Below are 18,174 nucleotides of genomic sequence, written 5' to 3'. Positions count from 1 at the left end.
TTTGAATCAAAGATAAATTTATCCACTATACTCTCGTGGATCAGTTTGCCTATGAGGAAAACAACTCTATGTGGTTATTTCTTGTCAAGTATCTTGTATTGTTTACCATATATAGGATCTAACACATCTGCCTTTAAGTTATTCTACTTTACATATACCCATAAAATCCATCCCTAAATCCATAAAATCTATCTCTAAAACCACAAAATTCATCTTCAAATTCACAAAATTCATCCAAACCCACAAAATCTGCTCCCAAATTTACAAAATCCATCTCCAAATTCACAAAATTCATTTCCAAATCCACAAAATCTCTCTCAGATTCCACCAAACTACTCTCAAACTCCACCAGATATTCTCAATTTTCAAAAAGTTCTCCCCACTACCACCCAACCTTCTCTCATCCTCAAAATAAAGCTACTCTTTTAAATTCTTCTTGTGTCATTACATTTTCTGACATCTATAATTTCTTTCCCTATTTCGAGAGAGACCATTACGAGGAAAAGGAAAAGGAGTAGAAGACTGAGCATGAAAAGAAGTTGCTCGCCATGAATGAATAGATCATGAGGATTAAGGAATCTCACGGTACAGGTGATAATGATCCTTTGGGGTACGATGATCTATGTGTTCACCCTGGAGTAGATCTACCAGAAGGATACAAGGTCCTTAAATTCAAAACATTCAATGGTATCGGAAACCTTATGGCTCATTTAAGAAGGTATTACGATCAAATGATCGGGGTAGGAAGAAATGAGGCGTTACTAATGCGCCTATTCAGTCGAAACTTGAATGGCAAAGCTTTGGATTGTTATGAATAAATCAGGTTTTTCAAAATATTGAACTAATATGATAGCATCCATTTATCGGCGACGCATATCTCTTGGTCCTCCTATAAATGTAACAGGAAGGAATATCGGTCTGCTAGATGGGTTTTCCCTCCAGAGGTTGTATGGCGTCTCTTTGGTTTTGCTATAAGTAAAATGTCTCCTAGTGTTTATCGCCTTCAACTACATCTTGAAAATCAACAATTTATTTCTTATAAAATCAATAAAGATATAGATACAATTGTAAATAATCCTATGATCAAAAAAATAATGTCAACATAGTTCTTCTATATGAATAAAACTAGCAAATATGCTATAGAGCTTAATTTAAGTGGTGATACAAGACAAATAAGAAAGTAACAAAACACACTCCAAATCAGTCCACTAATCCTAAGGATCCGAGGACCTTTTTGGAGACAACTCTCGAATTCAACAAATAAGAGCAACAATGAAAGATTACAAGGTGTTTAACACACCAAGGCAGCCAACGACCAAATTAAGTTACACAACAAGAAGAAGATCACAACAATATTGTAACAATAACTCATGGCTTCCCTTGAATCAAGAACAAACTAGTACAAATGATTACAAGAATAAAATGAACAAAGGATAGATAGTTAGACCTTGATTTGTATAATCTTAAGAACCCAAGAACATGTGATACTATTGGACCCTTAACACTACACGCAACGGTTAACCTAACTCCTACGTTGATACAAGAGGGAATTTACGTCCTCTAAACACTAACGTCTCAAGCCATGAATGCAACACTACTGATTCCACACTAGTATCACCCTAATTTCGGGTTGCCTCCTAAAGAGAAGAGAGAACTTGTCTTTCAAAGTGTTATACAACTTACAAATATCATCAAAGTCTAAGTAGTAAATGATCTAACATATTCTATTTATAGTAGGTTACAAAAATTGTGTGAAATATCCAAAAGACCTCCCAGTCAAAGGCTTCACTTTAGGTGCCCTTGGAGTGTAGTTTGTGGACTGTTTTGGAGACTATTTAGGTCCTCCTTTGCACTTCACTTGCACGCTCCAAGTCTCGGGTTCAATACATCTCACATATGCCCATCTCCGTGGTCATCTACTGATAAATTTTGGGCATCGAAAAAAAATATTATGTCGTTGGACACATTGTTTTATGTCATCCACCAGAACAAGGAAAATATTATCTTAGATTACTACTACCACATGTATGAGGACCAACATCATAAAATGATCTTCTAACTGTTGATGGAGAGTGTTGTAGTACTTTCAGAGAATCTGAGGAGAAAAAAGGATTGTTACATTGTTATAATAATTTCATTGAATGTATGTCTGAAGCTGCAACTTATCAGATCCTGCTTAGTTTGAGACATTTATTTGCTACATTATTGGTATATTGTTCCCCTTCCAACCCAAGAAAATTATGGGAACAATTTGAAGATTCAATGGTCGAAAATTATAAAGTGTTACGAACTACTGATAAAAAACACATTCAGTATCAAGATTTAAACCATATCAACGACATTTTACATTCTATGGGCCATGGTGTTAATGAATATGAACTCATTTCATAAACTATCTTATCTTCTGCAGCAACAAGAGAAGCAAAAGATGCTCAATATGAAAGATCCATTACTGTTAATGACGATGATGTACTCTTACATAAGAGATTAAACAAAAATCAAATGATTGACTATAACGTCATTATAGATAGAATATTTTCAAACAAAGCAGGTGTTTTTTTATAGATAGTCCAGGAGGTATGGAAAAAATATTTTTGTACCGTACCTTATTAGCAACCATATGATCTATGGGATATATAGCTTTAGCAACAGCTACCTTTGGTGTTGCTGCTTCTATTCTCCCAGGTGGACGCATTGCGTATTTCCGTTTTAAAATTCCTATCGACCTTGATGAAATAAGAGTTGTAACATTAGTAAAGAAAGCTCACTTGCAAGTTAATTAGAGATGCAAATTAATTGTCTGGGATGAAGTGTCTATGGCTAAAAGAAAAATGTTAGAAGTTTTTGATTTGTTATACAAGATTTGATGGATACAAACACGTTATTTGATGGAGAAATTGTGATTTCAGGAGGTGACTTCAGACAAACTCTCCCTATTGTGCGATATGAAAAAATAGAAGATTTCATTAACGAAAGCTTGTTATATTCAACCATTTGGAATAAACTTGAAAAACTATAATTATTTGAGAATATGAGAGCACAAACGGATCCTGCATTTTGTAATTATCTTCTAAGAGTTGGAAATGGTCAAAAACCAGTCAATTTACAAACAAAATTGAAATACCTAACTCTTTCATTATCTCTCACACAATCAAAAAAGAATCTTTAGACAAATTGTTCGCATGACATACTCAAATTTAGATTCATTATGTTCTAATTCATCTTCTATAGATTTTCGTGTGATCTTAACAACCAAAAATGATTTTATTGATGAAATAAATAACATGCTTGTCAGACGATTCACAAGAAAAGGAAAAATGTTTGTTGCCACGGATGAAGCTCTTGAATTTAACAATCAAATACAATTTGAAGATTTGCTACACACTCTAAATCCTCCAGGTTTGCCCTCTTATATATTATGCTTAAAAGAGAATTGTTCAATTATATTATTACGAAATTAAATTCATGTGAAGGTTTATGTAATGGCACGCGATTGACTTGATGTGATTTTAAAAATCATGTTATTAGTGTTAAAATAGCAACAAGAGATTTTAAAAATACACGTGTTTATTCCAAGAATACCATTATTATCATCATAAGACGAAAAGATGCATGTTCAATTTAAAAGAACACAATTTCTCGTTAGATTGTGTTTTGCTATGATTATAAATAAAGCATAAGATCAAACTTTAGATTTTGTTGGAATTTATCTACTAGAACCTTTATTTTCACATGGTCGGCTTTATGTTGCCTTATTCAAAGCAAAAAGTTCAGATTGTGTCAAATTACTCATTCGGCCATCTACACCAACCAACCATAATGATCATTCTACATCTAACATAGTATACGAAGAAATCATTCAGAAGGCTATCACATAATCCGCACAACTTAACCAAAAATACACTAACTCTGTCGGATTTGGCTCTGACAACATCCATCAGGTACCGTTGTTCTATTCTGGTTCATTGTTGAGTTCTAACAATTGATTATTCTTTGAGCTATTCTGAAGTAATCATGCTGCCATACTTGATTAGTTGGAATTATATATCATAGTTAAGAGCATCGAAAATGGTTGTTACTATAGCATTTTTAGAATAATGTAGTTCTGTTTTTCCTAGGTTAACAAAAACAATAAAGCTCTTGAGTTTGTATTCCGATATCTTTAGTTTTTTTTTTAAAATTAGTTACTTCTAATTACTTATTTCTTTTCATTTCATTTTGCTCATCTTTTATATAATATCAAATATCTTTGTCCCTGCAAAAAATACATATTTCATACAGAAAGAAAGCTAAGGAAAATAAATTACAAGAAATTAGGAGGGTGCACAAAATGAAACGATTTATGTGCCAGCCTGAAATATCAACTGCAGTGTGCTTGAGTTGTGATTCAACGTCAATTGTCGTACCGTGGAGTAAAATATCACTGGAAGAACATGCAAAATTTATCGACATATGTAGCATTAGGTTAGAACATGCAAAATTTCTGTTTTGACAATTTCTAAGAGAGATCAAGAAAGTGGTTTCAAAATTGTTCCTCTACTACCCTTATCTGATAACTCTTTCCAGATTATAATTTTATTTTTTAAAAAAATGTGATGGTAAAAGAATTTTATACTTACTAATTGAGAAAAACATTTATAGTATTTATAATGATGGCATATATTCATTTATTTACATTGATTATTTGTTATTTTTCTTTTGTACTTCGGGTACACAGAATCTGTATATGCAGAATAATAACTTCAATTAGAGTTCAAGTATAAACAAGAACACAATGAAGTACATCAAATACTCTAAATACAAGATCAAAATGACCTTTCCAAGAAGTGTATTTTATTCTTTCAGAAAGTATATAAAACAAAAATGAACAAAGTCAAGTCGTCCGAATTCACGGAGTTTCCTTAAGGAAATAATTCTCATCACTGTACCATGTATTTTATTCTTTCAGAAAGTATATAAAACAAAAATGAATAAAGTCAAATCGTCCGAATTCACGGAGTTTCCTTAAGGAAATAATTCTCATCACTGTACCATTGGTTGTGGAATTCTTCCTCCAAGATAAAATGGCCAAATCCAAAGTTGAGTGGGCGACAACAACGCAAGACAATCTCTTATTTCTTGCCTCACTTACCATGTGGAGTAAGTGCTCTTATTATAAATACTCCAAAGTTCCCTTCTCCCACCAATGTGGGAGAATTAATGAACTTTCTAATTTAGAGTACACTTTCTAAATTGGGTGTCTCCTTCCCTCCACCATTTTCCATTTTCAATTTTCAATTTTTCATACACACTTTGAACCCAACATTATTCTGAGGGTGTCACTTCATTGTCAAGGTTGTTCTAGTAAAGTGAAGAAACATCTAAACACACATTGTGGTATGCAAGTTATGTGATCAAATGATAATTCTTAAGTGTTTTCCTATGTTGACCTTTTTTTTCACTATATCAATCTGATACAGAGAATAATAGAAAGTCTGAGCTCTATGCATAACCCCATCTAATAAAAGGCTATCCTGTTTCATATTCTCTAACAATTCCTTCCTCTGATTATCCCAACTTAACCTTTAGAAATTTGGTAGTTAACAGGTAGTAATGTGCTCTAGTTACTAAATGCAGAAGGCTTTCTCCTTTTCTGGCTTGTTTGGTAACTTGGTGAATGAGATAATACCTTCTTATCAAGAACAAGAATCAAATTCAGTGAAAAGGCATGAAAATGGTATTACAAATAATGCTCTAGCAAATGAGAATTTGCGAGCACTGCCAGATGCGGAAAAGTCAGCACAACGACTGTCAACTCCCCTATTCCCTGAAGTTGATGCTTTTGTTAAGAATCAGTCAGAAATAAAACAAATCATAAGCAGAAAAAAAAATAAGTACACACAGATTTACGTGGGAATTCTTGCGGGAAAAATCACGGGCAGAGGCAGAGGATGTTTCACTATAATAAAAGGAGAAGAGTATAATGTGGAGAATGAATATTTTTTGGATACACAAAATAACTCACTAAATGCACTTATATAATATGTGCATGCAAATAAGTCCTAGACTCAAAAAACATAAAGGTCCATGGGCCTATTAGCTCAATCCCTATGCTACCACCGCAGACCCCATTGAAAATCACGAAACATGGGTCGCACCGCGAAATTTTCTCGGTCGGATCAACAAAATTTAGTAACATAGTACTGTTGCTGAAACTCTTATTCTAATCCCCTCATATTTGATCAAACATTGATTGGAACCTTAGCAATCTTGAAAAGGAAGTCACAGTCCAAGATTCAGAGCACCAGAAGACACTTTTTGAGGTTAGTATATTGAATTTAGTATTGTGTCAGAGAAAACAAATGGGATATATATTGCTAGAGAATGGAGAAATCTATTTGGGGAGGCTTTAATTGATGATGATGACTACTCTTATTATTTTCTAAGTATATGTTGAACAAGCCTTAATTAATTAGTTTCATTTCAGCCAGCCTAAAATGCCCTTCCTATTCTTCTATATATTAATTAATTTTGTACTCTGAGTAATGAAGCTCTTTCAGTTATGAGAAACAATTTTTCTAGATAATATCTTTGCATGAAAGTACCTCATTGTTTTGCACTCTGCCCTTAATAAGTGTTGTCTTGTTATGACGCCATTTAATTGTCGAAACATGATATCTCGATGGACAAAAATCTTCTTTATGCTGCCTTGTGGTATGATGGGGACGACAGTACTAGATATTGTTGCCTTGACAGAATTTAGGCTACATGGCGACGCGAGTCTCTCTGTTGGGATAGAATACTTGATTTTTGTATCTACCTACAGCAGTTATGTCCCAAATCGACACCATCTGATTTCAACCTCCCAAAGCTTTGTCTAAACCAAGATTTGGTATCCTTTGTCGGCTCCTGAAAATACAACTATTTTTTCTTCCTGGACTTACGACAATGTGCCTGCTATCAGCACAACACTGATCAGAAAAAGGTATGTTTCTGCTGATTAATAAGGAGATACAAATAATTTTATGTTTAAACAACCTTCTCAGGTGACGTAGAATTACCCCGTGGATGAGTCATACAAAATTGCAGCAACACCTAATACAATATGTTTTTCAGAATTGACTAAAATAATCCTATACTTTTTATTCTCTTCAGAAGCAAAAGACGCAACAGGAATTTGAAAAAATTTCAACGAATTGACCAAAAATGCTACGCAGGTTGCAAATTTTCTCTCTCAGAGGATTTTCTTTTGTTGTCTAAGAATTTGTGTGTTCCATTTCCAGCTTAAATTATGTTGTTGCGATAGGCTTGATCTTTGCTTTGTTACGGAATTAACTTTCTGCCTTCTATGCTTTACTGCAGTGAATGTTTCATCCTTTATTTTCAAGCATCAAACTACATATGACATGCAAAGCACCCTAAAAAGCAAGCCGAAAGGGTCATTGTACCAGTGGCAACTGGCATCCAAAGCAGGAGTTTATATATGGCCGCTTATGACATTTTCACCATTCCTTAGTGCTTTATATGAATTTATCCTATGTAATCATTTTAATTGTCTTCCATGTAAAGAGGGGAACTTAAGTCTTGACTATTGATACTTTATTGTACAGATTAGTTCGTTCATGTTGGGCCCGGGCTACCCCCAGTAGTATCCTTAGATATCAGGATTTGTGTCGGCATGAGTTTAATGTATCTTATTTATCTAAAATTTTCATATATACACAAGGTAACTTTACATTATTACAATAAATTTCATATTGACAAAGTAATTACATAAATTACAAAGTTATTACTAAAATCCCCTATTTTTTTTACTTTCTCTCTCATTTCTCTTATACATTAAAAAAAAAAAAAGATTTGTATCTTTACTTTCTCTCTCTTTCCCATATTTGCGCCCTTTTTTTCTTCCATTAAACAATTCTTTACTGTCTCTCTCTTTCTCTCTCTTTCTCATATTTGCTCCTTTTTTCCCTCCCATTTAATAATTATTTACTTTCTCTCTCTTTACCATATTTGTTCTTTTTTTTTTATCCATTAAACCACCGATTGTTATTCCATTATTGAATACCTTTTTTCACGCTCAAATTCAAGCAAACGTATACTTAGAGGTTACCAATTTGTAAGTTATCAAACATTTATTGAACTTACTGATTTTATTCACTAATTTTTAGTTTTTTTTTTTCTACTTTACCAAATCACAACCTGGTTCGATTTTTGATTGCATGTTTGTTTTTATGAAATTAGTTGCTTTTGCAAATCCATTTCAGTCTGATAGTTCGATAATATCATTTTTTTTCAATTATTAAAAGTCAGATCTTTGTATTTTTTGTTTTAAAGTTGTTAGTTCTTATTCGGATTCTTGTTTGGTTGCATGTTAATTTTTATGAAATTACCTTATTTTGCAATCCCATTCTAGTTTGTTAGTTTATTTTTTCCGTTCTTTTCATATAATACAAGTCAGATCTTTGAATTTCTTGTTTATAGTTGCGATTGCTTAATAAATATAGTATAAATTTGGTAATGGATTCTCGTCATAACTTTAGTTTAGGACTTAGTCAGTTAGATGCTCAAGAACAAAATATTTTCGTTGGTTTTGTTCCAGGCATATTTGATATTATACATTTATAATATTTGATTATACATTACTTTATTTATCAGACTAATGTATAATATTAGTCTTCTACTTTATATTCAATTATATTATACAATATGAAGATTTACATAAAAGAGGCAGTTATTGTAATAAGTGGAATTATATGTTGTGAATGTTTGAATATTGTATAAGGTGACATTATACATTCTTACTTGCCAAAGTTTTGCACTTTTTAATATTGTATAAGGTGACATTATAAATTCTTACTTTAGCCAAAGTTTTGCACTTAATAGTATGATATTATACATTATGGAATATTACATTATAATGTATAAATTATAATATATCAATCATTATACATTACTTATTTTGAAAGGTGACATTATACAATCTAACAAGCTTGTAGGTCATACATATTTAAGGTGAAATTGTGTATTATGATATTATACATTGCTGCAGTTTATTATTTAAATGCATAAGTTACCCTCATACATGTCTAACTATTATTTAATTATGGTCTGATTTATTTTTTTAAATGTATTAGTTATCATCACACATATGTAATTATTGTGTAATTAGGGCCTGATTTTATTTTTTTAGGACATGAAATACCGATTGAACCGTTTAAGTAAATTTGATTATTTTTTACATGTATAACGATGTTTTAATTATTGAACGGACTGTTACTTCATTGTTTTTTCTTTAAATCAGGGACTGTGGCGTCTTTGTGTCTGCCTATGCAGAAATATTAAGTGAAGAGCAGCAAGTCCATTCATGTGGGTTTGATGCTGGAACTCAATGTGCACACTATGCTTCATTACTATGGCATTACGGAATGACAAAGGAAAAAGAAGGGTACACGAGTGATAATGAGGATCCTCCTCGGCCGAGGAATAGTTATCTCCAAACAATTGATGAAAGTGCACTTGTTACTTTAAAGTTGAATTTTTTTATAATAGTCGTCATTGAAACAACTAATTTTTTTGATGTCAAACGGTTACGATGTTACTTTTTGAATGTTAATTCACATTTTATGGATGTCCTTATTTTTATTATACATACATACCTTCTGAAGAAATATTTTGCAATTACTTGCACTATGTTACTAATATAGTTTGGTAGTTATTGAGTTTGCCTTACATTTTATTATATATAATGTATAAAATTAAATTACAAAATAATGTGTTATTGTATATCAACATATTGAATTTTTACCTGTAGGTAAATTATGTTATAAGTTAATAACACATTGAACAAGTGTCTCACACGTTAAAACTTATGTATTACATAACATCATACATGTTGTTAAACGTTCATGACTAAATAGAAAATAAAGAAAATATTTAACGTCATACATATTTAAAAACTATAACAATATATCATATATTATTAACATACTTTCAATGTATTTTTGATATTAAATACTTTGTGAATGTATCATACATTTACACGAAAGTACAATTTATAACCATACATATAAAACAAAATGAAAAAGGCAACTTAAATTTTCACGAATCATGTTACATAAGTCTGCCATTTCTTATGTTGTTTAAATAAAAAATAATACATGTGGTCAGTTAAAAATCATTGTTGTCAGTAAAACATCATGCATGTTAATAAAGTATAATAGTATTTCATGCATTACTTAGATATGAAAGTTTAATGTATAATTGTGTAATACACATTACGTTTCAACAACTATTTACTATAATAGTTGCCAAATTACATAGTATATACACACCCATGACAGGTCAACCAAATTCAAAACCCCTTATCATGGGATGTAAGATAATAAATAAGTATTTAAACTCGTTATCTAATGTCTTATGCATCCGAATGTGCGATTTTGGATATATTTGGTTCAGCATATAGATATAACGGGGCATTTTTCGATATACATCTGTTGGTCCATCTCTAAGCATCGCAATCGCCTTCTCTTTTGTGCGTCAAACTTTCATGTAGTTAATATCCACTCCATAAACAACCTTCATTTCTTCAATTATGTCCGCTGGTATGTGTATTCTCTTGTGATTAATTAATTTTGGTGTTGTAAATTCACTCACAAAATCTGTTGTCGCAATCAAATTCTTCAGCAACTTTATCGCTAAGACTGCAAGTATGCCTCGAATCAAATCTTTTTATCAAAAATATTTCCGAATGATTCATACAAGACGCCTTCAACACTCACTTGCAGTCTATGTTACGACAGTGCAGTACATATCTGCATTAAATTTTTATATCGGGTCATTGTATTATACAAAAGTTCTACAAATCATAATTTCAGTAAAAATAAAAAATTTGGGCCTGACACAGTTTCGCTCGAATGTATAATCATATGTTATACATTCGGAATTTTATGATTAAATTCCCCAAAACCCAACTTCAAAACATGAACTTTTTCAAAACGTCTGATAGCATATTATCATACATTAAACCATCAACAAATAAAGACAACACATATATATCATACCTTTGTTACAACAACCGTAACGGAATCGAATCATATCAACTACCTTCGATACAAAGTATAGCCCCTGTTTCTCTTTCAAACTCGATTTAATCACTTCAATTTTGTACATACTTCGTCGAGATTCAATTCCATGGCGATCGTAGCAATCAATTTCAAAAAGTTAATACTTTCAGAAATACAAATGACATCACTTTTGTATGATTTATAACTGATTTCCGACTCTCAGACACCGAAATGATGTAACAATATGGGGATGTTCATCTCTTTTTTTTCATAAATCAAGAAAGTAGTCGATTTTTTTTTTCTCAAGAACGTATATCAATGGTTATGAAAAGTAATAGTAATATTTTAGAGTTTTTTTGAAATTTAAATTTTAGTTCCTATATTAATTCATACACTACTTAATTATAGGTATTTAATGGAGTAATTTAAGGATATAGGTATTTAATGGAGTAATTTAAGGATTTGAAAGATGTTTTCTGATAGCTCTTTTCCTTAATTGTAGACAAAACGGTTTTGTCATACATCTCTCGAATGTATAACAAACTCACGAATGTATAAGTATATTTTGTAAAATAGGGAGAGAGAAAATCTAAAGAGATTTTCTGTAAATACTTTCATATTATACGGAATTTTTGTGGTTTACACTTACTATATTTATTTATCATAATTTGTGTGACACGGCTGAAATTTAAAAAGTCAATAAATTTTTTTGTATAATTTTAAAATATTTTAAGTTGTTAACTATTTATTATAGTATTTTTATATAATTTTCAGATACTATATACTATTCTTTTTATTCCAATTTATTTGAAATTGATTGAGTATTTCAAAAAGTCAATCAAATATGTTATATAATTTTTATATATTTCTAAGTTGTTAAGATTTCATAAATTAGATAATTAAATAAAAATAATTATTTTTAATAATAGGATCAAATAATATAAAATGAAGGAAGTATTATATTATTACCCGTATTACTAGTATTGAATGAAAAGATGCCTGCGTAAATGATAGACGGGTCATTATGTATTTGTTAGGTGATTTTCTTATCTAATTAAGATATGATACATCTATAAAGCAGTAAGTTACATTTTTTTCCAAGAACACAAATAATTAACTATTAAAAATACCCTCGTGAGAAAGCACGCATGACGGTTAGTATATATCCGTGTGTGCTTGATCACTCATACTTCTCTATATTAGTAATTCAAAAGTTTAAGTTTCTAAATTTTATTACTATAAGATAGTATCCCTTAGATTGCAAACTTTATAAATTGAAATTTGAGTGGGAAAGTGTGCTTTCCTCGCTATTAACAATACTTAGTAAAGAATTAAAAAAAAGATCATCAGTTCAAGCCTTACGGTAGCCTAATGCTAAAAATTTAGTGCACCCAGCCAGTGTTTATATTAATAGCTTGTTTGGAATTGCTTGTTTCTCAAAATAAAATAAGGATTTATTTTGAGAAAAAAAAATACTTTTTTAAAAAAGAAGGGTGTTTGGTAAACTTGTAAAAGCACTTTTAAAAATAAACAGAAGCAGTTTTTCTGCTTCTGGGAAGAAGCAGAAAATTTCTGTTCCTTAAAATAAGCAGAAACAGAAAATTATTTTTTTATTACAAAAATATCCCCATCACACACACAAATATATATATATATATATATATATATATTATAGTTTAGTATACGTACGTTGCACGTGTACCATATTATCATACCATATTAATAATAATAAAATGAGTATATAAAAAAATTATTGTAAATAGTAAAATTAATGCATAAATAAATAGAGCATTTGTTTAATAATAATATTTTTTTTTCAACTGTTTAATGATAATATAAATATTACTATATTAACACAGTAACTAACTTAATATTTCAACATGTATAGTTACATCATTTATATCGTATTATAGATATATTTTTATATTACATATAAAAAAAAAATATCACCTTATATCTCTTTATAATAGATATCTCTTTGTGTATATTTCGCTAATACGTTTTTGTGCTCTCTCATGACCTATGATTTTGTCATCAATATATTGTTTGTGAGAAATCAAAATGATCAATATTAAGAGAATGATCTAAATAACAATTTCATCCAACATAAATTTATTTTTAAAGAATAAATTATTGTTATCGTAAAACTTTATCCGCACTTGATTTCGGTGCTCAAAATTGTTATACCCCCAAGAGATAGAAAGACCTTTTTTTTTTTGAGTTTAAGTTTTGAGATAATTTACATAAATCACGGATTTTTATTGGGTTGCAATACTTTTTATCTTAACTTTGTTAAATTATAAGATATCCCGGATTTTGATTTTTGTGATACACTTCTTTAGCCTTGATCTATATGCATTGTGATACATTTCTAACTAAGTGATCAGTTAAAGGGAAAAATACATAAAGTAGCATATTTAAGTATTAAATTACAAAAAATAGCAACACTTTTATCAAATTACATTTTGTAGCATATGTATTTGTATGTATTTATATTTTTGTAGCAACAGTTTGCAAAAATAACAAATACATATCGATCATAAAGGCAGTAAAAATTATATGTATTTGCATTTTTGTAGCAACAGTTTGCAAAAATACAAAATACAACTTGTTATATTATGTAATTATGAAACTGTTGCTATGAAACTCATAATTAAAAAGATAAGTATGCTATTTCTGAATTTTATCATTAATTAAATAAGGAAGTAACTGAATTTTAAGGAAATAAGTTAATAGAGATGGGAAAAAATTGAACCATATTATAAATTATAAATGATAAGATTTTATGGAAATTTTTTAATTTGATCTTCTTTTCAGATATTTAAGAGATTCTTTACCATTATTTACTCTCCTAAAATAAATGCAAATATGTTATTTTCTTATTTAATATGTATCAAGAAAAATTAAAAAAATTTGTGCACTCTCAGTGTTGAAAATATTTTACACTATCAGGTAAACTTGACCTACTATTGCAAGTTACCTAATTTTTTACATAAAAATTTAAAAAGAAAAAATTGAGTAACCTACCAAAGCAAATCAAGTTTACCTGATAGAGTAGAATATTTGTACACTAACAATGCACAAACTTAAGGATCGTTTGATATGAGGTATAAGGGATAAATAGTCATGCGATAAAATGAAGGACTATTTTATTTCATATTTAGTGTGAGGTATTAGTTAGTTCGGAAATTATTTATCCCACAATTTTAACCATAGTGATGAGATAAATTATCAAATATACATTGTGAGATAACTAATTTCGGGATTAATTATCCACAGATAATATTTTCCCAACCAAATGACCCCTTAAATTCTTTTTTTTTTACTATCACCAGCAAGTAAGCCTTTGTCAAAAACAAAGGATCTAGCTCCTCTGCATTTCCCTTCTCTCAAATTTTTCCAAGTTCTTGCTTGGATTGAAGACATATGTAATAGTTTAAAATTAATGGTTGAGATTTAATTAGTTAATCAAAGTTTTAACCGTAATTATCTACTTTCAAATGTATAGTTATATTTGTTCCTTAAATATCCACTATATCTTTTACTCAATATTTAAAGAAACAATCTTTACTGCCACAAAATATATATTAAAAAAATTTCCTAAATATTTTTTTTCATAATATAGTTAAAATTTAAATTTTTCTAGTTGAGAATTCAAAAGAGCTACATAAAGAAAATATAATGGATTTATTTGGCACAATCTTTATATTTGATTTGGCACATATATAATGAATTTATTTGGCACATAAAGAAAATAAAATAAGAAAAACTTCAAGCCACAATGTTTATTTTTGTTAATTTGAAAAACATTACTTAAAAAAATGGCAAACATTAACAAAAAAAATAAAGTATAAAGAAAATATAATAGATTTATTTGGCACAATCTTTATATTTCATTTGGCAGATGTATAATGAATTTATTTGACACATAAAAAAATAAAATTAGAAAAACTTCAAGCCATAATCTTTATTTTTTTAATTTGAAAGATATAATGGATTGTTAAAAATATTTAAGGAACAAATATATGGAAGTAGATAACTGTGATTAGTACTTTGATTTAACTAATTAAATCTCAATCATTAATTTTAAATTATGACATATGTCTAACTTGAGAAAACTAGAGAGAAGGAAAATGGAGAGTAACCGGATCCGAAAACAAAAGACATAATGAGAGCAGAAATAAAAACGAAAGGTGGCAACAACAACTAATACACTTAGAAACACAATCTCCACCCCTTTCTCTCTTAACAATTTCCCTTCTTCACCACCTTCCCATTTTTCCATTCCAGATTCTTGATTTCCAGGCTTCCTTCATCAACCAATTTTCTTCTTCTTACAGTCTTTTTGGTTTCTAATCTCCCGTATATGATATCATCTGTTACACCAATCCAGCTATCAGTATAGATTTTGGTTGTGGATTTCGGTTCCATAACCTTTTTGTGTCGTCCTTTTAGCTACACTAAACACCACAACTCCACAAACAACTCTGAATTATTTTTGCTTAATTCTATAAGAAATTTGAGAAGTGGTGTAACATTTTCTTCTTTCAGAGTCTCTCAAATATTCTTAGTATATTATTTGTACATGTTCTTTTTTCAGATAAATGTATATTGTGATATATGTTATGAGTTTCTTTTTCTTTTTTATTTTTACTAACTAAAGTTTTAAACGTTCATAATACTTACTTTAAACTCACCATCTAATTGAGGAAATACATGGAGCCAAGCTTCCCAGTGATACCTTAATTGTCTGAGCATACCATCATCATTACATTATCGAACCAAATTCAATAGTCAGCAAGAATTGAAGTTCTTGATCTCTTGTGAAATTTAAAATTGCATATTCATTCCATAATTTTTTAAAAGACATGTTACCTTGTCACTACCTCGAGGAGGTAGAGAGGCTATTTCTAAAACACCCTCAGCCTTTTTGAGATGGATAGGAAAAGCATAAAGTAGTTTTGAGCAAATAATAATAATAATAATAATAATAATAATAATAATAATAATAATAATAATAGTAATAATAATAATAATAATAATAATAATAATAATAATATATATTAATTGGTATCTGATGTAACGATACTCCCGATCGTTTGTGGAATTTTCTCATCTTCTCCATTTTGCGCTCTCCATAGTTTGCATATGTGATTTATGACTTACGGAGATAGATAGTACCGATTCTTGAGGTGTCCCGAAGAAAGTTAAGTCATTAGTTGGGTATATTTTAGATAATTAATTTGATTAGTGATTTAATGGGCTAAAGTGACAATTTACTTACTTAGTTGGCCAATACAAGAATTAATTTAAGTGGAAAGGGTTTGGTAATAGATGATAATATTAATACCATCAGAAAGTTGGGGCTAGGGGAATACGACGGTTAGCATATTTTCTTTCCCCATTCACGGCTTTAGAAGGGTCGACACTTTCAGGTTAGTATATGATTTCTTTCTTGCTTTTGTGAAGTTGTTCCTATTGTTACAATTTCTTATATATAACGAATGAAGGGTGAGTAAAGTCTTGACAGTGACGAGGGATGATCAATTTATATTTTTGTGAGGTTAAAATTACGGTTGATTGATGGATAATGATAGTATTATGATGACAAGGTGTATACGGTGATCATGATATGCCAAAATGGTATTAAGGATGGTGTGAAGGTGAATGGGAATAAATTGAAAGTGGCAGTAACATGTGCAAATAAGTTTCTTGGAAGATTTCTGTTAGCTTTTCTTATGATTAATTAAGTATAATATATTAACTTTGTTCTTTTTTTTAATCATTATGCGATAATGGCTATTCAGGGCCTTACAATGATGAACAACGTGAAGGTTAGATGATTTAGGATTGGATAATCCCAGTAATTATGATCTTAATAACTCTTAGCCATTAATTATAGTCTCTTTTATTATAGAAAACTTTGGCTTTAGATAAAAAATAAAATTTAAAGTAAAAATTTATAAAATGGGTGTTTTTAGATTCGTATTCTTATGGAAATCACATGTTGAAACAGATTCTGAAACTTTGAGCAAGGAAAAGAAACTTGCGGACTAACTACATTTGAATTCGTTGGTTAAGGTAGGTTACGATTTAATTGGAGTTTAGACACGACTTAATTGTGTGTATGCTTCTAAATTTGATACTTGTTGGTTGATACTCGGACATGCTTGAAATCATTAATGTTTGAATTATTAATGCTTGTATAAATTATTACTGAAAATTTACTTGATGAAATTGTTTTATCACTTTAAGTGTACTTGTAAACTTGGTACATTATGTTGTATGTTGTGAGATTGTGTAAATTTGATATTGATAATATATGTATATGTTGGATCGGGTACCACGCCGGTACGGTTATGTATATGTTGGATCGGGTACCACGCCGGTATGGATATGTATATGTTGGATCGGGTACTATACCGGTACGAATATGTATATGTTGGATCGGGTACCACGCCGGTACGGTACATGAACATAGATTGTTCCCTGCAGGTCATGACTATTTGGGCAAAAATAAGTCTCATAGCATGTGTGTACATATTTGTGTTGTTTCTGTGGATGTTTACAGTATGGTTGATACTCTTGATGGTTATGTGACTTGTGTGTGAGCACTATTTGACCTGTTGTTGTTGTATTGTTGATTTATTGAATATTTGTTATGTGACGATGCTTGTCTACTTATTATTTGATTTATGTTGTGTACATACTATTAAATCTAGTTGGCCTATGATACCTACCAATACATAGTGGTTTGTACTAATACTACCCTATACTCTTCTTTTGTTGAGTGCAGAAAGTGTTCTATAGGCTTAAAAATGACCTCACCTCTAAAGTTTGATAGCAGATCTTGATCCAAGGGTGAGCAATCCATCTCCAGACTGTCATGGTCATCTTATTTATTCTTGTCCATCTTCGTACAATGAAACATTCTTTGTTTACTTTATTTTTGGATATATTTTTAGACATGATCTTTATTAGTAGTTCTTGTATGATAACTTTCGAGTCTTGGGAATTTTAGTAATGAGTTTGTTGGATTTTCGCATAATTAATGATTAGTTCTGGATTATTATTACAATATTGATTTTATGAAATATCATCTTATTATTGACTAAGTGACTGGGTAATA

The 18,174-nt window shown here is 30.1% G+C and overlaps 1 protein-coding gene across 1 annotated transcript in view; it reads left to right on the top strand.

Annotated features, from left to right (window-relative positions):
* Window positions 1-5,610: 5,610 nt before the first annotated feature.
* Window positions 5,611-18,174, top strand: part of LOC107862677 (cytochrome P450 94B1) — a 16,826-nt gene continuing 4,262 nt past the window's right edge. Inside the window, exons 1-2 of the mRNA XM_016708313.2 lie at window positions 5,611-5,834; window positions 9,284-9,492. Coding sequence (XP_016563799.2) covers window positions 5,611-5,834; window positions 9,284-9,492 — 433 coding nt within the window. The remainder of the gene's footprint in view (window positions 5,835-9,283; window positions 9,493-18,174) is intronic.

Source organism: Capsicum annuum, chromosome 3, assembly GCF_002878395.1.
Source record: "Capsicum annuum cultivar UCD-10X-F1 chromosome 3, UCD10Xv1.1, whole genome shotgun sequence".
NCBI classification, from domain to species: domain Eukaryota; kingdom Viridiplantae; phylum Streptophyta; class Magnoliopsida; order Solanales; family Solanaceae; genus Capsicum; species Capsicum annuum.
This window is presented reverse-complemented; position numbering and strand designations above follow the sequence as displayed.